The sequence below is a fragment of the Pelodiscus sinensis genome, chromosome 14 (genome assembly GCF_049634645.1).
Source record: "Pelodiscus sinensis isolate JC-2024 chromosome 14, ASM4963464v1, whole genome shotgun sequence".
NCBI classification, from domain to species: Eukaryota; Metazoa; Chordata; order Testudines; family Trionychidae; genus Pelodiscus; species Pelodiscus sinensis.
In genome coordinates, this window is record NC_134724.1 from 43831399 (window position 1) to 43857738 (window position 26340).

At 40.2% G+C, this 26340-nt stretch overlaps 1 protein-coding gene and 1 long non-coding RNA gene across 7 annotated transcripts in view; one reads left to right on the plus strand and one right to left on the minus strand.

Annotated features, from left to right (window-relative positions):
* Positions 1–26340, plus strand: part of TRPM1 (transient receptor potential cation channel subfamily M member 1) — a 159416-nt gene that overhangs the window by 102703 nt on the left and 30373 nt on the right. For all 4 annotated transcript variants that reach the window (XM_075897707.1, XM_075897708.1, XM_075897710.1 and 1 more), the window contains 9 exons: positions 1985–2108; positions 8417–8489; positions 9634–9734; positions 13932–14105; positions 16261–16395; positions 18337–18387; positions 21106–21246; positions 22813–22842; positions 25703–25995. In XM_075897707.1, the coding sequence (XP_075753822.1) occupies positions 1985–2108; positions 8417–8489; positions 9634–9734; positions 13932–14105; positions 16261–16395; positions 18337–18387; positions 21106–21246; positions 22813–22842; positions 25703–25995 (1122 nt within the window). The remainder of the gene's footprint in view (positions 1–1984; positions 2109–8416; positions 8490–9633; positions 9735–13931; positions 14106–16260; positions 16396–18336; positions 18388–21105; positions 21247–22812; positions 22843–25702; positions 25996–26340) is intronic.
* LOC106732939 (uncharacterized) overlaps positions 1481–26340 on the minus strand; it is a 68838-nt gene continuing 43978 nt past the window's right edge. The window contains exon 4 of one of the 3 annotated variants that reach the window (XR_012895864.1): positions 1481–5645. This is a non-coding gene — a long non-coding RNA (uncharacterized LOC106732939). Of the gene's footprint in view, positions 5646–5682; positions 6058–26340 lie in introns of those variants that run through there. The other 2 variants (XR_012895865.1, XR_012895866.1) reach the window with 2 other exon arrangements.

Genomic DNA, 26340 nt, shown 5'->3' on the forward strand with positions numbered 1-26340 from the left:
GACTAACTGCAGTGTAGGAGCATAAGCTTTCGTGGGCAAAGACCCACTTCGTCAGATGCATGTAGTGGAAATCTCCAGAGGCAGGTATAAATATGCAGGCCAGGATCAGGCTGGAGATGACAGTTAGTTGAAAGTGCCGGATATGCAGGCTTACTGCTCTGCCTCTGCCCCCTTCCTTGCGACCAACCTCCAACCCTTGGGAATGCCTAACAAAAGGACTAACAAAGCCTGGAGAAAGGAGGAAGCAGACCACTCGCCTCCAACACATACATTCACTCGCTCAGGGTATATTCGTTGTGCCCTCCTCCTAAATGGCAGGCAGATAAGTAGGCCCTCTGGCAAATTCAGCTACTGGCAGCTCAAGGCAAGCTAAGGGGGAAGGAGGTTCCTGCTGATGACATCAGCTGGCAGTGCCGGCTGACCGAAGCCTGGCAATGGCCAGCTAGACAGGCAGGTGTCAGGCCCGTGCGCCTGAACGTGCAGCGGTATTGTGGTGGGGCGCAATGCCAGTTAGCAAAGTTTTCTGGTTAACAGTGCCCCAGCTAACACTTTCACCAGAGTATGTATGAGCTTCCAGGCTCCCCTTGACCAGAACTCCTTTGTTCTTCATCCACTTCCAAATACAATACTGCCCAGCAGCAAAACACAATACGCCCATTCCTTCTTCCCCAAATCCCATTCTGCCAGCTGTTCTGAAAAGCATATGCAGCATTTTAAAGTGAAATTAGCGGTCTTGTAAAATGCCCTCTGGAGGCTGAACTCCTTGGTTGGCCCTCACATAGAGGGGGGTGGGTGACAACTTTTCCTGCCAGACTGGCTCATGGAGAGAGGCAGAGCAAGTGACTCTGTGCTGGGAGAACAGTGCACGGAGCCACTTGCTCTGCTTCTCTCCACAAGCTGGGTGTGGTGTCATTTGCCCCGCCCCTGCGCCGCAGGCTGAGTGTGGGAGGAGGGGTGTTGAACCAGTGAAGGATGTAGCTCCTTGCACCCTGCTACAAGTACAGCTCCTGGCCCCACCGCTTGGGCAGCCCCAGAGGAGGCAGCGATCCCCTCACACACACACACACACACACACACACACACACACTGCACACAAGTTCCAAGCAGGCTGCACTTCCTCCCTCCCTTCGCATGTACAGCAAGTGCTGGCGTAAGGGGAAGGGGCGTCAGGAGCAGCCTTGTAAACAAGAACTGGTGACTGACTCTTGGGGGAGCAGGGAGAGGAGGAGAGGAGCACAGCTTGAGACTTCTGGGAGTCCATAATAGGGATGTTAAATATCGGTTAATTGAATAGTCGAGTAACCTCGTGAATTCTTATCGGCTAGTCGACTATTCTATAGTCCCAGCCAGTGTGCTGCAGCCCCACTCCCGAGAAGACCCCTACCACTCTATCAGAGGCAGCAGCACAGGGTGCCAGGCTGGAGATGGTCCACAAGGGGAGCCAGTTTAAAAAACAGCTCCCCTTGAGGACCAGTTGCTTGTCACCCTGTGCTGCTGCCTCTGATAAAGAGGCAGCATTGTGGGATGGCAGCAGCCCCAATCCAGGTGGGATCTGAGCTCCTGGACCCGGTGCAAGCCAGAACTGAGCTGGGCTGCCTGCCCACCTGGCTCCTAATACACTTTAAATGGAGAGCCACAGTGGGGGTAGTTGCCAGTCCCGGCCTGAGCCAGGCTGTTGGCCACCCTGCTAAAAAATTAACTGGCAGGGAGAAGGAGGGAAATGCGTGTAGTCTATAACATTAACCTATAAGCTTTTGCTCATCAGTTAATTGATTAACCGACTATACTATTACACCCCTAGTTCATTACTATTACCTCCAGCTCCTGTGACTGGTCAGACACCATGACTCAGCTGAGTGCAGCTGCTCGAGACGTTTGAAAGGGCCCAACATGCAGGAGCCGCAGCTTGTTTTTGCTGTTTTTGTTTTACTGATGGAGTGTAATGTATATTATTTTTAGGTATTTTCTCTTTTTTCCCCTTTAGGATAATAAGTGAATCTCTAAGGGACCAGCTTCTAGTTACCATTCAAAAAACTTTCAACTACAACCGGAACCAAGCCCACCAGCTGTTTGTCATTCTCATGGAGTGTATGAAAAAGAAGGAACTTGTAAGTGCCATAATGTTCATTCCCATATAGGTGACTCATGCTAGTACTTGGGAGGTGCACTGTCTCCATAAGCCTCTTAATTTCTAAATGGGGTGCCCCCTCATGCCCACTCCCTGCCCCTCTAGGTGGCCCCCCACAGTCCTTCACAGCCACCAGTCACCACGGCATTCACAAATGTCTTAGCCTTCGTACAACCCTACCTTTTCTTTCAAATGCCATTTACATTGTATTACTATTTATCTTTCATTCACAGAATGCTGGAAATTTGCACAATGATTGACAAATATAGACTAAGGCAAGATAATTCCAAACAAGTTACAACTTAATGGCCAAATTCCTAGCCCAAACAGGTTACAAATTAATGGCTAAATTCTGCTCCTATTTAAGTGAATGAGACTGTTCTGATCAGAGGCGGATGAGAGTTTCGCGGGGCTCAGGGCAGCACAATTTCACGGGGCCCCCCTTTGGAGAATAGAAAAAAGGAACCTCCCCTGTGCCCACTCCTCCAGTAGTCCCACTCTGATCATGTGAGCCACCCCATCACAATCCCCCACCTCCTCCAGCAGCCGCCAGCCGGCCCACCGGGAAATTCCCGGTATCCCGCCTTGCCAGTCCACCCCTGGCATTGGCATGGGGCCTATTGAAGCGCGGGGCCTGGGGCAGCCGCCCCATTTGCCCTCCCCTATATCCGCTGCTGGTTCCGATGGACTTCAGTAAGACAGATTTGGGCCCTAAAATACACATTATGGGAGGATCAGATGCAGAAATAAAAGGAGGGAAGATTCTGAGAAGAAGTGATTTTAGTCTTTTGTGTTGCAGTCTTTTATAAGAGACTTGTCTTTTTTCAGTCCTGCAAATGAATGTTTAATGTCCTTAAGCCTGATCTATGCTTGTCATTACAGTATTATCCACATCATTGAGTCATATTCCTTCAGGTCTCACCAGGGGAGAAATTCACTAGTAAGGAAAATTGTCTAGGATTCATAAATTTATTCATCCATCAACAATCAATAGCACTTGTACTCATGGGGTTATAGTCTGTTGGTTTTAGCATACAATTAATGTTTCCACTTGGTTAATTGCAGCTGTGGATTTTTTTCATATTTTCATCCTATGAATATACTCTCCCTTGTGTCACAGGGTAGATTTCCAATTAATTCTTCCTGGTTACAAATCTGAAGCAGCCACTTTCAAACATCAATGACATTTTAACAGCTTTGTTTTTAACAGCAGTTTTAACTGGCTAAGTCTAGCTTTTCCCATTTCCATTATTGGGTTTTTTTCTTTTCTAGCTGTGGTTATTTTTAGAGGTGAGAGTGGAACTGAAATACCAAACCCTCTCTCCTAGCTACCTGCTGGTAACCAGATGTGCTACACTTTAAAAATACACATTATGGGAGGATCAGATGCAGAAGGTAGTGAAAAGTATGAAATTTGGGATAATTGACTTATCTCTGCTACACCTGATTCTGTGGCTAGTGTAGTGATGCCACATCTCTATGATGTTGACTGAGGGAAGGCAGTCAGGCAGAGCATTAGGTTGAAAGAGGTGCAGCTCTTTTCTTGCAGACAAAGAACATCTCCTATCCCTTTACAATGGCAAAGTCTGTATTTATCTCCTCTATTTGTTCTTCCAAAATGCCTCCTGTTTCATATGCCTAAGTATGCCGATCCCTGCTTGCAGGGGGATGTGGGACCTGAATTCTGGTGCTTGCATGTTTAACACTTGTCCAACAGACACTAAGGGTGGGTTTATGCGGCAAGCAAAGGTGAGACTGTAGCCAAGTGGGTCTATCCATGCTAGTTTGGACCTAGCTAGCACAAGTAACAGTACTAAGGAAGACATGGCAGGCGACACAGGCTTCAACATCAGCTAACAATCCAAGTAGTACTAGGGTCCATGGCAGGCTTGTACTAGGACAGCAAACCCATACTGCCACATTTTCACTACTCTTGGCACTGTGCTAGTTAGACTGAAGTTAGCATCGGTATGTCTGCCTGCCTTTGTGATTAAAACATACCTTGCTTTTTGGGAAGAGGATTGTGAGCCACATTTTCTGTATCTGTTCATTTCGGTGGGGAATTTTTTGCCTGCATCAGTCTCAGGTATCAGACACCCAATCAATGGGTTGCCCTGTGTCCCTTTCAGGGAAGTCAGCAACTAATTGACCTGTGACAGGCTCTGCAAAGGAGAACAAGCCAGTCCAGATCCACCTTTGAGCAGTTATTTTGTGGGTGGCTGTTAACTAGCTTAATGGTCACTTGGGCCTTAAAAGAGGGTGGAGAGAAATCTGGTAGTTGAAATTACAGGGAAGAGCCAGGCTCATGAGACAGGACTTGAGCCAGGGCCTGCAGAGGAACAAGTATGCCAGGGGAAGAAACCTGAGGCCAATTCTCCACCCTAGCGCTCAGAAAAAGCCAAGAATAGGCAGTAAGGTTCAGTGAGTGTTCCGAAATATGGAAGTGAAGGACTAGTCAACTATCCAATAAGCAAATGCTTAACAGATAGTCGAAATGCTAGTGGATTAGTCACTTCCTGCCCCTCCCCCCCACTTGCTACCTCCATCAGAAAGAGGTAGCAAGGGGGGGAAGAGGAGGAGATAGTTCAAAGGGGCAGCACCACTTGAAGCTTGAGGCCAGACCCTGGGCTCCATATGGTGCTGCTGCTTTGAAATGCCGTGTGCAGCCCAGGGCCAGCTGGGTTTTCCCCAGGCTTCATGCAGCATTTCAAAATGGCAGCGCCATGTGGAGCCCAGGATTAGCTGGAGACTCCCCCACTGACGTTGGCCTCCATGTGGGACTGCCACTTGAAATGCTGCGGGGAGCCCAGTGTCAGGATGCATGTGACATTTCAAAGTGGCAGCACCGCATGGAGCCTAGGATCAGCTACACTTCAAGGGTAGAATCGCCCTATTGACTAATCGAATAGTCGATGCATCGACTATTCGATTAGTCGATTAGTCACTACTTGACATCCTTAGTCAGAAGAGAGGTCTAAAGGGCAGAAAATCCTTTTAATCTTCATTCCCTAGATTTTTATGCTGCTTAGTTCTGAAACCCTAGTGTGTTAAATAAATGCCAAATCTTGTGATTCTTATGCAATTTGTGCTCAATCCTTACTCTGAACACTGAACAGAAACTGGGGCAAGCTTCTCTAAAAATTCAGCCCCAAGCAAATGCTATTCAATGTAGTGATTTTTCACTGGAGAGGAAGCAAGCTCTAGCAGTTCAAAGAACTATACTGGGACTCAGAAAACCTGGGTTCAGTTCCAGCTCTACTATACTATTATTTATTTGCATTAGGGTAACATTTAGGAACCTTAGTTGTGGACGAGGGTCTTATTGTGCTTCATCTATTGTACATACACATAACAAGAAACATGATCCCTGCCTCGGGGAACTCACAATCTAGCAGATGCCCTGTTTGACTTGGATGAATTGCTTTCTCTGTGCTTCAGTCTCAATCTGTAAAATGGAAACAATGGAAACTTCTCGTCCAGTTGCTTTCCTTTCCTTGTCTGTTTAGATTGCAGTCTCCTAGAAACAGGGACAATTTCTTATTAGACGTAAGTACAGCACCTAGAATAACGTGACCCCAATCGTATTTGAAGTCTATAGGAGCTATTATAATATTAATTCCAATAATTGTTAGACTGTTATTTTAATAATGCATAATAATCACTAATGCATAAAATTATTTACCAGATTATTCTTCCAGTTTAGTTATTTTTATTGAGCAGTCATTTAGAAACAAAAATCATTGCATTTTCCTTACAGTACATAGAAGTACTTTTCAGAAGGCTGATATGAATAGATTAAATCTTACTCTAATACTCAAAAGCAAAACATCTTTAGATATTCTGGGGTAACATAAAAATGATACAGAGCAAACGACATTTACAGGTGTAAGGCTCTCCAGTCCAAGCATCTGTGACATACTGTAGGATACCTGTAGGATAATTGAAAACCAGATACTTATATCCATTTTGCACTCCAGTTCACTGCCACAGAAGTAGTATTTCCTAACTGAGCATGACATTTATTAGTACTTGAAGCACTGACTATAAGGAAGTCAGTATTCCTAGATCCCTTCATCAAATTTCCTTTTCAAAAAGTTTGCACATCAAGTTTGAACAGAATGTGTCACCTTATTGTTTTACTGTAAATGTGTTTAATAAAGTACATTATAAAGCATATTATTCTTTCTCAGTTCAGCCCTGCAAAATCCTATGCACTCTGGCCCTGATCCAGAAAAGCACTCACACATATGTTTAACTTCCCATTGACTTCAATGGACTGCGCTTGGACTTAAGTGTTTGGCTGGATCAAGGCCAGAATGCTAAGCATCTGGCAGGTTTCAGTCCTCTGTTTGCAATGAGGTATCTTAATGATGCTAAGCTGATACAGTCAGAAGAAATCTTGCCTTTCTTATAGTGCTTATAATGCCAACCAGAACCCAGAAGGGCAGAGACACAAATATGAAAATAACGGGGCAAAAATTAAATATGCTTTTTTCCCAAACTTTTTTCTTATTTGGTGAAGTTCTGGTTAAGGTTCCAATTGGTTCTTGTTTTAGCCACTTATCCCTTTGAAAAAGGGCTGTGAACAACTGCCTTGGCAGGGCTTTGTGGGAACATAAGAAGTGTACTCTGTGAGCCTACAAAGGCTCAGTGCACCCCAGAGGAGGTGAGGAGATCCAGCGAGGAGAGAGTTCTTGGTTTGAAGTGAGATAGCGAGCAATTCCATCCAAAGAGTGTACTCTCCACTCACACATTTTGGTTCGGAATTGTGCCACCACAGGCAAATCCCTCCTGGAACTCTCCACCGTCCCCAACCTAGGTCACTGAAGGCATGTGGCAGTCACACCCATACCTACCTGCTTGGGGAAACAGAAGGTTATTTTGAGAGGAGAAGCACAGGAAAGCACATTTGAAGAAGACCTTCCCAAGGAACTTGCTTTATTACGACACTCTTTTCCACTTTCAAGTCAGTAGAAGATTTCATTGAGTAGACAGAGTTGACCAGGACCTTGCCTTCATCAAATTATTTGGAATTAAAAAATGTCAAATCATGGGAAGCTTCATTCACAGAATAAAACTCAGAGGCTGCGTCTAGACTGGCATGATTTTGTGGAAATACTTTTAATGGAAAAGATTTTCCATTAAAAGTATTTCCGCAAAAGAGTGTCTAGATTGGCACGGATGCTTTTGCGCAAAAGCATCCATGCCCAATATAGACACGCTTTTGCTCAAGAAAGCTCCGATGGCCATTTTAGCCATCGGGCTTTCTTGCGCAAAAAATTAAGGTACCTGTCTACACTGGCCCTCTTGCGCAAGTATTCTTGCGCAAGAGGGCTTATCCCTGAGTGGGAGCATCAAAGTATTTGCGCAAAGTATTTGATCATTCTGCTTACTTCCCTATAATAGATGTAACTTTTCCTTTTCCTCAATGTCATTATACCAAACATGTTTTTTCCTATGTACAAAATTGATACCAGTTACTGAAAGTTGAAGGAATTTCCAATCCTAAAGGTTGACACTTTTTTACGCAATAAAAGGATACTTGTGGATGGAGAGGTCTGGAAACACTTTGTCTGCTGTTGTGGAATTATCATCTTTTAAACGTTCGCGTATTAGATTATCTGTTGGAATCCTACATTACATTGTTTTTCTTTCTGTTCTTTTTTTAAATGCAGAGCTTCATCTCAGTTTCTTAAAGGCAGTAACTATTTTTTACAATTTTATAGCTATTAATAAGCAACTGAACCAAACATCAATACTAATATCTAGTCTTGTATTACAAGAGATTTTCTCCAAGGTTCATTTAGGATTTTATTTTTTTCCAATGTATTATTTAACTCACATCTCAAACTTGTGTGAATGCTAACTTCAGTCACAGAAATTTCATAATGGTTATTTCAGGTATTAATAGGCAATTCATAATACTGTAAAATACTAGAAATGGTTAGAAAACCATACAAAATTGGCACAATTTTGTCTTGTGTTTTTTGTCAAAATCTGAGATGTCAGTGAAAAAATTTCACCAAAATTTAATTTTTTTAACACGTTATATGGTTAGTCAAAGAATAGGATAAAGATATAAAAGTTTCATTCTTTTTTATTTATCAAAATTAGACATTTCAATTAAAATATAACAGAAATTGCAAATTTAAAAAATTTTCACACAATATAGGAAATTTGTAATTTATCTGCTCTTTTTTTCTCTCCCGTCTCTTCCAATATTTTATCTTTCTTTCATTTGTTCTAAGTTATGTTCCTGAGTGTGTTTGGTTTTACTCTCTTCTTTAGATAACTGTGTTCCGTATGGGTTCTGAGGGGCAACAGGACATTGAAATGTCTATTTTAACTGCTCTACTTAAAGGTGAGTGTTTACGCTGGCAACAAATAACGATGAACAAACCAACTGGAAAACCAAAAATATAAATTCACACTCCCATCTCTGTGTCCTTTTTTTTTTTCTTTTTTCTTTTTTTTTCTCTTCAGGATGAGGAAGTGAGTTGTAGCTCACGAAAGCTTTTGCTCTAATACCCTAATAAATGTGTTAGTCTTTAAAATGCCATTGGACTCTTTGTTGTTTTTGCTGAAACAGACTAACAGGGCGACCTCTCTGACACTTGCTCTGTGTGGGTCATTCAAAATGCCAAAGCTTCTGACTGTTCTGTTCTTATCAGTTCAGATGAGTAACCTCAAAGCATTTGGTGTCTGATAAAAGATGAGCCCAAAATGTAAGGTCGAGATGCATACTTTTTCATAGCTTTCCCCTAAAGTTGCCACAGCTTCCTTCTTCCACTTAGACTCGAAACGCCAGAAGAACAGCCTTTCTTGTTTGGTTTAAAAATTATGTCAGGGTGTAGGATGTAAATCAAACAGGTAATAAAAAGGATGGAGGATGATATGGTGATGGCGAATGAGCTGGGTTAAGGGATGCAGCCAACTCTCCTTTGCTGTATTATTTCCAGATATTCTATTGTGTTTGTCTGGGTTTTGTGGTTTTTAAAGTAAATCTTTGTAAAGAAGGTAATGTTGGTTGCACTGTTAGCTGAATTCCAAAGCACGTTCTCAGCCATACCGCTCTTACCACAAAGATGTTTGTTTGTGAGCTCATCTGAACTTTCTGAGATTATTCTATCACTGCTGACAATTATTCTTGAATGTTCAAACTGCATCATGTTGTTTAAACAACATATATAGAGCTTGATAGCGTATCGCTGATGTTGATGGATGCGCCAAATCTAATACCCTTGCTAAAATAAGTAAGGGACTAAAGTCAATTTCTGTGAACAGCAAGGAGCAAGGGAGAACTTTACTATTCTCAATTTTGAAAGGATTATTGGGCTGAATCTTTAATTGGTGTAAAACATCATAGCTCCATTCATTTCAACACCATTGTTTGCATTTACACCAGCTGAAGATCTGAGCTAACTCCCCGAGAATTAAATTACAGTGATGACCACACACTCATTATATACATGAAAAGGAAATGCCAGATACTTTTGTTTGCTTAGGTACCAACGCATCTGCACCAGATCAGCTGAGCTTGGCATTGGCCTGGAACCGTGTGGACATTGCACGAAGCCAAATCTTTGTCTTTGGGCATCACTGGCCGGTAAGGTTGTTTTTCCTAGACAGATTATTTAGCAATAATTTTAAATTAAGTGGCAAATAATCCCTTCCTTTGATTTGCTTGGCAATGACATTAATGCTGAATTCTTTTAGTATTCATAATGGTCTGATCTGGGCTATTCCATATGGACAGCTCATCAGAAAACACTACTAGTCTGTTTGCAAAAAGTTATTAACAACAAAACTTGTGTGTTTTTGAAATGAAAAATAGCAGATGGATTCTTCTGAGATGTCTCTTCATTCTCTGAATTTCTTGTCTCAAAAGCAGGTGGGTCTGACTGATGCTGAGGGCATGTCTACACTAGAAACTTAAGTCAACCTATGTTAGATCAATTTACAGCCACTGCAGTAATCATGCCTCCTTCTGCAGGTGGTGTGTGCCCACCCCAAGAGCATTTCCATAATCTTAAGAGGAGTACTATGGAGAGGTGAAAGCCTGGGCTTTCAGCTCCTCAGACTAGCTGCTCCCCGAGCTCTCAAGTTCTCCCCTCCCCATTCCCCACTGCTGGTAGCGAGACTGTCCCCCTAAGGCTATGTCTACACTACAAGGTTTTTGCACAAAAATGGCTGTTTTCGCACAAAAAACGGTGAAGCGTCCACACCTCAAGCCTGTTTTTGCAAAAAAAAATACAGTAAATCGACAGGACAGAGGGCTTTTGCCAGTAGAGTTCTTTCTCTCCCCACGAGGAATAACTCCTTTTTGTGCTACAGATCTTGCACAAAAAGGCAAGTGTGGATGCTCTACAGGGGTTTTTGTGCAGAAAGAGCCTATCAGAAAAAGTACAGGTGCTCTGATAGCCATTCACAGAATAGCCATCAGAGCTTTCTTGTTCAAGAGGACCCATGCAGTGTGGACGCTCTCTTGAGCAAAAACACATCGCTTTTGTGGCATGGACGTGCTTTTGCACAAGAAGCTTTTGCAGAAGATCTGCTCCACAAAAACGTTTCTTGCACAAAAACGCTGCAGTGTAGACAAAGCCTAAGGCTCCCAGGAAGGAGCGCCGAGGCCAGGTGGCTTCTGGGCTCCCAGTGGGGAGCAGAGAGCCTCAGTGCAGCTAGACTCCCAGCCTGGAGCCTTTGGGGTCCCCACAGAGAGTCAGGAACCTCTGGGCAGCAGCTGAGCTCCAAACAGGGTGGGCAGCTGGGGCAGACAGCCATGCTTTACCTGGAGTCCTCCATATGGGCCATGACAGTAGCTCAGCTTCCCACATGGAGCCTAGAATTGCTAAGAATGACTGCCAGCAGCCAATGTAAGTAGCACAGAGTCTACACAGAAATGGCATCATCCTAACTCTCCTAATGTAAGCCCTATGCCTCTTGTGACCATGGAGTTGTTATGTTGGCTTCATAGGGCACATACATGAGTGGGAGTGAACCTGTAGTGTGTACACTGACGTAATTAGCTTCATGTGAGCTGCCTTACGTCAGCCTAACACCGTAGTATCGACCAGGCCTCACAGTATCAGTCATAACACCCATGGTGAGCTGAATGTTCTAGCCATACTTAACTAGTGCTCAGGCGGCAAGCCGAGAGTTAGACATCTGGCCTAATCCACTACACAGTAAGGCTTGAAAATACAAAGGCACTTAGGAGACTCCTTTGACAATGCCAGTTTGAATTAATGGGACAAAATCATGAGCAGGAGGATACCAGTGCTGAATATGAGGCCCTTAATTGTGCAGGATCATGCAAAATGAAAGTTTGGGTGAAATTTCAGAAGTGCCTAAGGCATTGGAATGGGTCTTGTGACCCAAACTGTGATACTATTGAAGTTAATAGTAAAGCTCCCATTGACTTCAGTGGAAGAAGATCAGACACTTAAGAACTTTGGAAATTTCTACCCCTAGCATCATACTTAAAAAACAACAACCTGTTAAGCCAGTTTGACTCATTATGCTGATGCATTTTGCTTTATTAGATGAGACATCTGGTGTCAAATTATTACAATGTGTTCTGAGAAACTATGATGAAATAGGCCATAACAGTTAAGTAAGGTTCCTTTTTTTAATTAGTGTCTTTCTTCAATTTATGTACAATAAAATGGCCACTTTACATCTACTAACTATGTATTTTTCATTGAAGTTTGTTTCATTTCAGAACTAGATAAATTCATGGAGGTTAGGTCCATCAATACTTATTAGCCAGAATGGGTAGAAATGGTGTCCCTAGCCTCTGTTTGTTAGGGGCTGGAAATGGATGACAGAAGAGGGATCACTCGATGATTACTTGTTCTGTTCACTCCCTCTGGGGCATCTGGCATTGGCCACTGTTAGCAGACAGGATACTGAGCTAGGTGGGCCTTTGGTCTGAGCCCGTATGGCTGTTCTTATGTTCTTATTTAGAAACCTCAGCCATTAAAAATCTAACCAATACACTTTTGTGTACACATTATTTTCTTCTTTCTGTGATAGCAGTGTAATGTTTCCAATGTTCATGGTCCATTAGAAACATATTTATAAAGAGGATTTAGGGATCCTAAACAATATAAGGTATTATTATAAATCCATTTATTCAGAGGATATGTTCCAAACTCCATATTATTGTGTTTAGATTCAAAAATACCAACTGGCAAACAAAACCTATTGCTGCTTTGTCCTTTTTAATCTTTGTACTCTTCAACGGTTTGTGGAAATTGCATGAGCCAATTGCAATTCATTGTCGTTTCAAGTTCATGGCGAGAACAGGACTTAAATTGCAAAAATAAACATTCCTAAGAAGTGCTAGTCACAGAATACTTATGCAAACACATCCCAATACCAACTGGTACCAGCACATCCTGATATTAAGGATGGTAAAAAAGCATTACCCAGTGATAACAGGCACACACTAACCCTTTCTAAAAGATAAGGTCAGAATAAAAGTACATAATAGAGATGTTTTGATTGAGCCAACATGTACTAGCCATGTCAGGGGGCAGTAACTACAGTAATTACAATAACAACGTCAGAGAGGCAGTACTAACTTGTTTGTATCAAGGTATAACAATGTATCTCAAAGGAAGTATATTTGTCTGGCCAAGGGAGGAAGGGAAAGTTTCGCCATTCACTGACCTGGTCCATTGCTACAAGCATACCTGCAGAATCATAGTGTCAGTACTGGGCTTCATCCACACTACATCTATGTGGATGCCTTTGTCCCTTAATGGATCTTGTGGTGATTCGCTCAAGGTCTGCCATGCCAGCTGTCTGCGCAGGGATGGGGTAGCACACTAAGAGAACATACATGCAGCCAAACATCTGTCAATATCTAAGCACAGCCTAGTTCTAGCCTCAAGCATGACTTCCTCCCTACTCCCAAGAACACAGGTTAAAATAGAGAATGATATAGTAGAGAATAGGCATGTTTGAAGAGACCTGAACATAATCCTGATCTTAGAATGTAAATGTGCCACTTAGGTGCCATCTTCTGGCTTTATCCTTAGCCTGAACAACTATATGGAGGTCAACTGATGGCCATATGGCATTCTTATTAAGCCGGTCCCTTCTGTTCCTTGTCTGCATGTTGCTTTTACTTTGACATTCCACTATTTTCCTACATATGTTTAAACAGAGGAAAGAAGGTGAAGTATCAGGCATCATACCATACTTTTCAGTTGTACCTTATCTTGAGACATCCACTTGCATCCCAGACTTACCTACTTACTACAACAATCTGTGGTTGGCCCACTTTTTGGATATTGTTACTCATATGAGAAATAAAGAATCGTGTTAATGGTTATGGAATGGGGTATTTGCACTCAGGCAATGAATCTCTGCATTAATTGAAGTGGGTATTCTTCATTTTGGATCTTTCTTGCACACTGTGTCCCAATGTGGGCCTTGATGTTGTTAAAAGATTTGCCACTACAGATAAGAATAGTTGAAAAGGCAACACCCAATACAGTGAATTCTCTGCCTAGTCTATTTTCTTCTTTATATGCTACTCTGTGCTCCTGGGTCAGTCATAAGCAGCTGGTATCACACCTGGGATTCCTAGAACTGTGTTTGTGGATAGCTAGATAGATGGCCACCAAAGGGGAACAGCATGCCACACCGAGTGAGGGTAGGTGACACACAGCACCACTGTAAAGGAGAGTGGTAGTATTGGATTCAATAGATGAACATTCCATTGATGTACAATCCTCCAGTTGCCTAAACAACTAATTATATTACCTTAATATTTGTGCCTTATTAAATATAGCCTTTAGGAAGCCTTACAGCAACGGATGGCACAGCAGCTGAAAAGGAAAAGAAATCCCCATCAGCTCAAACTAAAGCAGCCAGAGGGAAAGGAAAAGGGAAAAAAAAGGGAGGGAAAGCGAAAGAAGAGCCAGAAGAAGAAACAGATCCACGGAAGATAGAACTACTAAACTGGGTAAAATGAAAGTGTCATCTTTCTTCCAGTTGCTGCTATGTTCTTTGTTTTGTTTGACTTCTCCCACTAATCTGTTCTTCTAAGTTTACATGTGTGCGCACACACCCTGCCTACCCCAAACATAAATCAGAGAATGAACTATTTCAACAGAACTAGTTCTTAGTTCTTCAAAGTCCTTATAAAAGTGATGCAAACAGACACATTAAACCCACATGGGATTAAAAGTGTATATTGTCACTTCTATCTGAGGATTGTAAATTGAATGGATGTTGCTTATGTGGGTTGTTACAGTACAAAACACTCTTTATGTTCATTCTTTTTAAATTTAACCTGATGCCATCACACACAGCAAGCAAACCTCCCTCTTATAATGTGTCATTTCCCTTGGTTTAGCTATAAGATACCAAATAAAAAGTTACAATCATGCTCCAGAAGACTGGAAAAGGGCAAATATTGTGCCCATCTATAAAAAGGGGAATAAGAACAACCCAGGAAACTACAGTTTAACGTCTGTCCCAGGGAAGATAATGGAGCAGGTAATTAAGGAAATCATATGCAAACACTTGGAAGGTAATAAAGTGATAGGGAATAGCCAGCATGGGTTTATGAAGAACAAGTCATGCCAAACTAATCTGATAGCTTTCTTTGATAGGATAACGAGCCTTGTGGATAAGGGAGAAGCGGTGGATGTCATACACCTAGACTTTAGTAAGGCATTTGATACGGTCTCGCATGATATTCTTATTGATAAACTAGGCAAATATAACTTAGATAGGGCCACGATAAGGTGGGTGCATAATTGGCTGGATAACCGTAGTCAGAGAGTTGTTGTTAACGGTGCTAAATCCTGCTGGAAAGGGATAACAAGTGGAGTTCCGCAAGGGTCTGTTTTGGGACCCGTACTGTTCAATATCTTCATCAATGATGTAGATATTGGGATAGAGAGTACGCTTATTAAGTTTGCAGATGATACCAAACTGGGTGGCGTTGCAACTTCTTTGGAGGATAGGGACATAATTCAAAATGACCGTAGCAAGTTAGAGAAATGGTCAGAGGTAAACAGGATGAGGTTTAATAAAGAGAAATGCAAAGTGCTCCACTTAGGAAGGAACAATCAGTTCCATACATACAAGATGGAAAGCGACTGTCTAGGAAGGAGCATGGCGGAAAGGGATCTGGGGGTCATAGTGGACCACAAGTTGAATATGAGTCAACAGTGTGATGCTGTTGCAAAAAAAGCAAATATGATTCTAGGTTGTATCAACAGTTGTGTTGTAAGCAAAACTCGTGAAGTCATTCTGCCTCTCTACTCTGCACTAGTAGGCCTCAGCTGGAGTACTGTGTCCAGTTCTGGGCGCCACATTTCAAGAAAGATGTGGAGAAATTGGAAAGGGTACAGAGAAGAACGACAAGAATGATTAAAGGTTTAGAGAACATGACCTATGAAGCCAGGCTTCATGAACTGGGCTTGTTTAGTTTGGAAAAAATAAGATTAAGGGGGGACATGATAGCGGTTTTCAAATATCTAAAAGGGTGTCACAAGGAGGAAGGAGAAAATTTGTTCCTCTTGGTTTCTGAGGACAGGACAAGGAGTAATGGGCTTAAAGTGCAGCAGGGGAGGTTTAGATTGGACATTAGGAAAAAATTCCTAACTGTCAGGGTGGTCAAATATTGGAATAAATTGCCAAGGGAGGTGGTGGAATCTCCCTCTCTGGAGATATTTAAGAACAGGTTAGATAGACATCTGTCAGGGATGGTGTAGACGGAGCTTGGTCCTGCCTTGAGGGCGGGGGGCTGGACTCGATGACCTCTCGAGGTCCCTTCCAGTCCTACGATTCTATGATCCTAAAGGTTTTATTTACTGCTCTCATTACTTCAACATTAAGGACACATCCAAAAAAGACCCCCCACACCACTTATACTATGCATGGAACATCTACAGAGAACTAAAGAAGCCAGAGAGAAAGGAACATCCACAACGAACAACTTCATTTTCAAAATGTCATTTGATTCATCGCCTGGACATAATTTGAATGTCACCTGTGATTTCTTATATCAAAAAGCCCCAAAAATCTTCTGTTTAGCAGTTGCTGGCACTGCATCTCTGATTTACTTGCCCAGAGTTTGCACTGTGTTCTCTGTTCTCAATTTTTAGGTGAATTCCCTGGAGCAGGCGATGCTGGATGCCCTGGTACTGGATCGAGTTGATTTTGTAAAACTCCTGATTGAAAATGGTGTGAACATGCAACGGTTCCTCACTATTCCTCGACTAGAAGAGCTGTATAATACTGTGAGTGAGCTGGGATTCTGATATAAACTGCAGTATGTCTCACCATGTGGTTCAAGGTTACACCTTTCCTTTCTCTGTTTTTCCCCTCAATGACTGGCACAGAAACCCTCCAACTAGTGGTTTCAATTTATAAAGGAAAAAAATTAAAGAGAAAAAAACTGGGAGAGATGTAGATCACTAAAGGAGGTTACTGTAATAATTGAAGATACACATAATATTATTAGTGACTATCCCTAGAGTAGCTTTTAAATATTCTTATGGTTTATCATATAAATATAGAGTCATAGAACTGGAAGGAACCTCGAGAAGTCAAGCCCAGTCCCCTGCATTCATGGCAGGCCCAAGAACCATCTAGACCACCATAGGTGCTTGTCTAACCTGCTCTTAAAAATCTCTAATGACAGAGATTCCACATCCTCCCTAGGCAATTCATTCCAGTGCTTAACCATCCTGACAGTTGGAAAGTTTTTCCTTATGTCCAACCTAAACCTCCCTTGCCACAATTTAGGTCCATTGTTTCTTGTCCTGTCATCTGAGATCAAGGAGAACAATTTTTCTTCCTCCTCCTTGTAACACCCTTTTAGGTACTTGAAAGTTTCTATCATGTCCCCTCTCAGTCTTCTCTTTTCCAAACTAAACAAGTCCAATTCCTTCAGCCCTGCCTCATAGCTCATGTTTTCTAGACCTTTATTCATGTTTGTTACTCTTCTCTGGACCCTGTCCAATTCCTCCACATCTTTCCTGAAATGTGGCATTCAGAACTGGACACAATACTCCAGCTGAAACATAATCAGCATGGAGTAGAGTGGAAGCATTATTTCTCATGTCCCTTTTTTTTTTTTTTTTTTTGCGGAGGGAGGGTTGGCAACAGTGTCATACTGTTGACTCATTTTAGCTTGTGGCCAACTATAACCCCAAATCCTTATATATAATAGCAACCGATAACCTGCACTCTCTCACTGATATGTAACATACTGTTGTAGACCATTTGTTCGTTTTCATTTCTTTAAACTTTATGGTTGAAATAATAAAATGTCATATAGAAACTTTCATCCATAAATCCCAAAGAACTTTACACCTGAAAGTAAATACCATTATTCCCACTTACATAAAGAGACAAAGTGACTTTCCCAAGGTCACCCAGCAGGTCAGTGGCACAACCAAGAATAAAACCCAGTTCTCCTGAATCCTAGTACAGTGCGTTATCCAACAGACCATATTGTCTCTTTTATAACACATAGGCTGCTTGGGACTAGTTGAAGGCTGCTATCAAATCCCCCCTCACTCTTCCCTTCTGCAAACTAAGTAAGCCCAAATCCCTCAGCCTCTCTTTGCAGGTCATGTGCTCCCGTCCCTTAATCATTTTGGTTGCCCTCCACTGAACCCTCTCCAGTGTATCCACATCCTTTATATAGTGGGGGGCAGATATAGAGGCAGCAAAGTGTGTGTTTGGGGGGGGAATGCGAGTAGCCTAGGCTTATAAGGTAGTTGACTAATCGACTACTCTTTTACATCCCTACACAGAACTGACATAAACTACTCCTGCATTACCTCTCACTGCTTCCAGTGCGGAAGGTAAAGAGTTACTGCCAAGGCAAGGCTACTTTGGGATTCCCAGATGGGGATTACAGTCCCTTTTAGCTGTTAGTAACTTGAAGGCTCCTTTAGCTTGTATCTGAAGACTTGACCATTGCACCGGGTTCCTAGGATGATAGCACCACAAAGATGGTTGTAAATGTTGTTAGTGACTTGTTACTTTGGCCAGTTATACCTTCCATCTTTTTATTTATGAAGAAAACAGTAATAATGATGTGCTGTTCTGATAAAGAACAAATGATGGTTCTGGGAATTCACATCCAGATTTCTAATGCTCTGCAGAAACTGCACTTTTTTTATCAAAGGGAAAATATAAACACCTAACAAAATGTGAATCTCTTTCAGAGATTGGGTCCACCAAATACACTACATTTGCTAGTCAGGGATGTGAAAAAGGTAAGCTTTTATATTGTTTCCTGATGTTAGGATTTATTTTCGTAATTATTTTAATTGTACAGATCATGGGGGAATTGAACATAATGTAGATGGAAAATAAAACTTGAAAATGAAATTATAGTTTTTAAGGAAAGAAAATTTAAATCACTTGCAGTGTAAGATATTCAGACCAGATTTAAATATACTTAATTTATTTTCATATCAAAAGAAGCTTGACAGTGGAAAAATATTTCCTTGCAAAATTACAGAATCAGAGAAGTTAGAGGAAATCCCTACTCCATTATCCAGTCTATTCAAATGCCAATGCAGGATTGTTCCCTTTTGTGTAGAATGTTTCTTTCACTACTTCTCTTGGGAGAAAGTCACTTCTACTCTTCAGAGTTAGAAATCATAAATCTGTTATTCATTACCATCCACTGCATATAAATGTACTGTAAGGCTTGGTGCTAAATTCACTATATTTGATGGATTTTGCACCTGTCATTTTACTACACAAAATATATCCTGCGTTCCTGTTGCAAGGAAAACTCCAAATGATTTTAGTGAGTGTTCCTCATGAAGGATTTGTAGGTTTGGGTCAATGTATAATGCATAAAGATACATCTCGGAGTTTAATTCTTATCTAATTTTTCATTCTTCACATTTTCCAATGGTACTAACTCTCTTCTGTGTATTTTTCATGTTTGTCTGTCCATCTTTCTCTTCCTGGTCATCGCATTTCCATGGCTCACTCTCATTCAGCGACAAGCTCGGGGATTTGGTTGGGTTAACATGGAGGTGATTTGTTTCCCTAGAACATAGCTCTTTCACACTGTGTATTGCTAAGTGCTGTTCTAGACTAAACCTAGGTGTCGTATGCAAAAAGGATATGTAGTTAGAACAGCGAAACATAGTGTTCAGTCACAGCTCTGTGAGATTTAATGTAATTGTCCAGTCTTTAACAATATGACAATATACGTTATACAACCTGCTTCTTTAACAATCTTGGACTGCAGATTAACCCAAATTTCCCTGTACATGATGGGCTGGGAATTGTAGATAATAATGAGGTGGGGAAATAAGTTATCCCGTACAGGAAAAGCTAGCATGCATATTGAAACCTTTCACAAGCAGGGGGAAACTCCAATTTTTTTAAAAAAACAAGGAATATAAAACAATTCTGATTTATCCTGAAATTAAATAGAATAATTAAATCAAATCCTAATTTAATAGTTTGATTTCTCAACATAGACTTGATCCGAAGTCTACGGAGTCTTTCCAGTGACAATAGGAGTCTTTCCAGTGACCTCATTTGGGGAATAAAGTCTATTGAACTGTTACATTTATCTTAAGGACATATGATATTATCTAATATAGATAATTTTCTCTTTGATTTCCCAGAGGAATCTCACAATTTCCAATCTCCTTTTAATTTGTAACTGTCACTTTTTATCTTAAAACACATGAGACTCACATTTTGAGGTTGAGTAGTAAATTAAATATTCAGAGTTTTCTGTTTATATTTAAATGCTTATACTATGCTCATCATCATGGCATCTGAGCACCTACTACACTACAGAGTTTGCAAGTGCTATAATATTTTTCATAATTCAATATATTTAGTAGCATAGTATATTTATAATTTATCAAATTATTAAAAATGCTTATAAGCGCATACTGCATAAAATTATTAGTGACAATATGTAGGCATTTGGAGTATGATCAGAATGAGGATATCTCACTAAATTATTGCACAGATCATAAGTATTCAAGCAGCATGTTATGGAAATGTTATAGTAATAAAATGCTAGTTTTTATTTTTATTAAGGTGTACAGAAAAAACCCCACCCACTCCATTATACAAAAAGCCAGATTTAAACCATCTCAAAAGCAAAATTAATTCTTGCATTAATAAAACCTTAAAATAGACAAAGCTGTTCAGCTTAGTTTTCAGATCAAAATCCCATTCAAATATACAGGCACAAATGCTTTTAAAGATATAATGTTATTAATTCAAAGAACTCAAAGCCACTGGGGGCCATTCTGCAAGCCCTGTCTCCTACAAGCTGTCCCAGTGACTTCAGTGGAACTCCTTGTGTATGAGTAGAGTACTTTTGTCAGTAAGGTTCTGCAGAACCAAGCCTCATAGCTACTATAAACGCTCCCTTTTTATTTTTGAATTAAAAATTGTTTCATATTAATTTCTCAGCACCATGTACCTCTGGTAAGATTGTTCATCACTTTAATCTTTCAGCCATGAGATAATCACACTAAAATTAAGCACGTTGTCTATATAATGAAAAGCTATCAAATTGCATCAAATGGCCATAGAGCATATAACCAACAGAATGTGTATAAATCTTCAGCGGCATTTATTTATTAACAATAATGTGATTGTATCCATTTTAACAGATATATAAAAAATGGTAAAGCTCTTGTCTTCTTCCCTGGCCTGATACATTTTTTTCTTCCATTATGTATTATTTAACTGCTGCAGATAACTCCGTAGTGATATATCTGTTATCAACAACCACTGCCGAAATTCTCCTCTTTGATACACAGACAGCTCCCATGAAAAAACCTGGCCCCAAGTAAAAAAAATTCCCTGGCTGGATATATTAATAAATAATAACATACTAAAGTCTACCACATATGAGTATAAATGTGTCATGTTGTATATAGCCAGGGGAACTCTTTATTTTTGTTTTATATCCTAAAAATATACTTTGTATTTTGTAGGGAAATCTTCCACCAGATTATCATATCAGTCTGATAGATATTGGTCTTGTCCTTGAATACCTCATGGGTGGAGCTTATCGCTGCAACTATACTCGAAAAAGTTTTCGGACCCTTTACAATAATTTATTTGGACCAAAGAGGGTAAGAATGAGTTTATGTTGTATTACCCCATAGTGCCAATAATCCAAATAACTACTACTCTACTTTTTCAATCTTGTGAACCACTGTATGACCACTTGGTCTTTGTTTAACAACCTGTAGAATTAACATGAGGGTACTGCAAATTATCTGAGCTGAAGAACAAAGACTTAGGATCCCAATATGTGCTAAATATGTTGTGCCCTTTTCATGCTGCTTGATACTTAACAATCCAAGTACAATATTTCAATCTGTGGCGTTAGGCATGTTTAACTATTCCTAGTCTGCATTTTTGAGCAAGACCTTCTAAAGTTTTTTTTAAGTGCATAAAATAGTTACATAGAATAAACACAGAGATCAACTACAAATTAGTGAGCAGGTACTTGTAATAATCCAGGCAAGCTGAGCAGCCTCCTCAGACGAGGAACAACTTTGGAAATGTTTACTACCAATCCTATAAAAGATTGCTTTCAAGAGTAAGAGCTTATCACTCAAAATAAATTATTCTCTTACCAGAATATTGTATTGATCATGAAGCAAATCACAGAATCATAGAACTGGAAGGAACCTTAAGAAGTCATCAAGTCCAGTCCCCTGAATTCATGGCAAGACCAAGTGCCGTCTAGACTATCCCTGACAGGTGTTTGTCTAACCCACTCTTCAAAATCTGTAATAATGGAGATTCCATAAACTCCTTAGGCAATATATTCCAATGCTTAACCACCCTGACCGTTAGGAAGTTTTTCCTAATGTTTAACCTAAACGTCCCTTGCTGCAGTTTGAGCACACTGTCTCTTATCCTATCTTGTCTCCCTCCTCCTTGTAATAACCTTATGTACTTGAAAGCTGCTATGTCCCCTCTCGGTCTTCTCTTTTACAGACTAATCAAATCCAGTTCTTTCAGTCTTCCCTCATAGCTCATATTTTCTAGACGTTTAATCATTTTTGTTGCTCTTCTCTGGACCTTCTCCAGAATATAAAGATGAGTCATTTTAAGAAAATGTCATAGAATCAATTTCTAATGTCTTAAGAGAAAAAGACAGGAAACCAGACAGGGCTGTAACGAGTGTGGGGCAAGCAGAGCACTCGCCGCGGGTGCACCATAATCAGGGGTGCAAAGACACAATAAGTAAAAATAATAAGCTGCAAAAGTAAAGATTATGATACATGTTAGCCTAAGGAAAGGTGGCACATATTTCATATTTTGCCCCGGTGCAAAAATACCTAGTTTCTGCACTGAAACCAGGTTTCATTTAGGTGTTATTTCTCATAGATGCTTCTAATTAAATGGTTCGTTGGTTGGGGTTTTTTTATTTCAAAAGTGGCCTCCATATATCTGAGTCAAAGGATGATCTCTTTTGGGGGCAAGATCAGAAACTTGGTTTTTGTTTGTTTGTTTTTGTTTTTTGTTCGTTTGTTTTGTTTTCAAACTACAGTTACAGGTATTTGTCAGGTAATGTTTCTTCTTGTGCAAAAGAAAAGCCTGCTTTCTGACATGCTTACATCTTTGCATTTTGCTCTCTGTCTAATTATTTTTTTTTCTTTTTTGTTTTTCTTTTAAATATGCAGCCAAAAGCTCTTAAACTTTTAGGAATGGAGGTAAGTTGGATTTTTTTCCCTAGAACTAGGAAAAACACATTGCTGCACCATTCTGAGCTTTCTCAGTTTTACACTTGTTTAATATAAATTTATATCTGGCTGGGATCTTCTATTTTACAGACTTCTTTTGAAACACCCAAAACCTGCTTTATATTTAACGTCTTGAGTTCTGCATAGACCTTTCCTCACATAATTCTCAATCGGTTTTTAGTAGTATTATATAATAACACACTCGCTGTTGTAAAATATTGTAGATAAAACAATTTTAGATATGAACACAAAGAACATATGGTCAAAGCCTCCTTTCATGTAAAATGCAGTTTATGCATGGAAGATATAGAGAATGTCTACATCTATAGCAGCATGTAGACTATAGGCACTACATGTGTAGCTACATACCGAAGTGAAAGGCTGTCTACACCCACACTTTCACTGTGGCGTGAAGCTACATGCTGCAGCAAAAGACTCCAGCAGTGGGAAGGAAAAATTCTTGCTGAGGGGAGGCAGCAATATACTCATGCTAAATTGAGCAATAGAGATGTATGTGGAAGGCATGATTTGGGCATGTAGAAAGCTATGTAGGGTATATACCCTGGGGGTTAAGGCACATAGGGCACTCTCCTCTAAGCCATGTCTCACACCTATGCTGCAGTTTATAAATGTGCTAGCTGGGCCTGTAGTGTCTGTATTTACATGTTGCCAGGAAGCCTTAGATAGGGCAGAGCAGGAAATTGCTTTTTCCGTCGAGTTAACTAAGTGTTATGGCATGTCAGTTATTTTGTAAAATGTGTTGGATTATTTCAGCATATATAAGCACTGCTCTATAGTAAATAGCCCAAAGAGGAGATGGACCAAATCAGAAGAAGTTTAGATATGGAACCAAATGTTGTGTTGGGGGCCTGTCTCTTCCATGGGTCTAAATGACAACCCAGATTATGATTCCAGCAAACTCTGATTTGAAGGCAGATCTAAACATTTTGAATAGATACCTTAGATTAGAACATACCAGTTAGATACTTGGTACATGAAAAGGTTAGGGACCTTTGTATATAAAACATAAATAAACTTGTATTACTGTGAGAATAGAGTTTTATGTCCAAGCTAAAGTCAGTTATAAAATATACACACACAAAGGCCTATGTTTTCCACTGAAGATAAGCAGCTTTATCCTGTATGAAGCAAATGTAAAACAAACTTAATTTTCCTCTCAGAACTACTTCATATTTTCTAACAGATTCAGGACAAAGTGCTACAATTACAGATGGGAAAAACAAGACCACATTTATATACCAAGATCTCATTTATATACTGAAAATATATGTGGCTTTCCTTCAGTGACAAATGCTTTATGCAGAACAAATTGAAGTATTCTGAAAGTTTAACTCTGTTTTCTCCATTTATAGTCAGAGCAGTTTTAGCTAAAAGAAGAGAAATGATGAAATATAAAATTTAAAAAATAAGAAAAGTAAGCATGTTTTTGTACTTATGAGAAAAATAGAGGGAATGTTAACTTTCTTCATTTCCAATTCTTTTATTTTATTTACTCTTAACAATAAATTATTTCACATTTTGTAGTCTTCTCTTGCTCTTTTCTGCAAAAAATATGCAATTTTGGTCTTTTAATTTGAACTGATTCTTTCATATGTACCTTTTGCTTGAAAGTCAGCTATTGTGTTTTCTAAATGCATGTGAATAGTGACCACTGCCATTCTTATAAGAAGAGAAGTTAACCACTACTCTCTTCCTGAAATGGTTGAATAGTAGGAAGAAATGAAACGTACTTAATGAATATGTAAAGACTTCTGCTTGGTATCTCAGGTTCTAAGACATAATTCTGAACTTTTATATATAGCTTATGCTGGTGCATAGTGAAAAGAATCTAGTGCAGTTTGATTGCACAAGAATTGACGTTAGAAAGTGTTTATCACCACTACTTGCACTCCATCTCTGATAGTGAAATCAAACCCAACAAATTATCAATAGGTCTATCACGGTCTATATCTGCAGCATTCTTCCTACATTGTTTAAATCCTAATTTTCCCAATCATGGCTTTTCTCCCTTTAGGATCCTGCTCCATTGTCTATATCTCCCTTCAGTTACTTCCATGTTGGTTCCTGTAGCAATGGCCTATCCTCCTTATTCTTTTAGAAAATGGGATAGTTCTACCTTCAGTTTGTACTACGTACATATGAGGAGATTCCTTATTCAAAGGTGAACATTCCCTCTCGTATCTTACCTGTGTTCTTAAGGGTTCTGTCTGCCTGCCTTTTCCCTTTTCCTGTTTTCTCTTCTCTTCATCTGCATGTTGGTCTGAAAATTGCTTTAATGCCTGATATAAAACACTATTCTGCAAGAATATCCCATCTACCGTGGAACCTACTTATAGTAAAGTTCCACTGACAATTCAACAGAAGAAAAGCCCTACATTGTTTCAGTTCATTGCCAAGCAAGCACTGCAATCACATATGCAGTGCACTGCAGCTTATACTATAGCTGGTCTGTGTAAAGTGATGATTTGAATAGAATAGGTTTCTGCTGTATTTCTCAAACACTGGTGACTCGTTGTGAAGCATGCAAGTGACCGTTCTGTGACCAAAAAGTTAACCTACGAGTGCTAACCCAATGCATGATCTGTTGATAAGGTGTTATTTTATTTATTTTTTTTGATGTTGGCATTCTTTGTAGAAACAAATCAGAAATTAAACTATAAAACATGTTGTAATTCAGAAACGTAGGCTGCTTGTTAGTGAGAAGGTCACACTTTCCTTTGAAAATGCTGGGAGTCCTCCAGTTGATACTACGATATCACAATAGCTTTCAGAATTCAGTGGCAAGAATTTTTGTTTTGCTTTCCTTTAGGATGACGAGCCTCCAACCAAAGGGAAGAAAAAGAAGAAAAAGAAAAAGGAGGAAGAGATAGATATTGATGTGGATGACCCAGAAGTCAGCCGCTTTCAGTATCCATTTCATGAACTCATGGTATGGGCAGTGCTGATGAAACGGCAGAAGATGGCTCTCTTTCTTTGGCAGCGAGGGGAGGAGACCATGGCCAAGGCACTTGTGGCATGTAAACTGTACAAATCCATGGCCCATGAGTCTTCAGAGAGTGAACTGGTGGATGACATCTCTCAGGATTTGGACAACAACTCAAAGTGAGTTCATTGGAGTGTAGTATGTGACTAACTTGTATGTATGGGGCCCTATAGACTGCTCAGTGTTATTTTTGAGCATTTGCGATTAATTTTTAAGATGGTGGGTTATAGGGATGATTGTTTTGATTATTTCGCTGGCCAACTTCTCTGTCTATGGAGCCTGAGACTATAAATACAAGATTGGGATGCAGGAGCTTAGAATTCTTTTCACATCTTGAAGTCCCTCTAAGTAAATATTATCACAATCTCACAAAAACTGTGAAAAAAGTTGACATGTTTGAAGAAAGGTGATAAAAATTTTAAAAAGTTTGAAGGGAATGACAGTTATATGTTACTCTATCACTC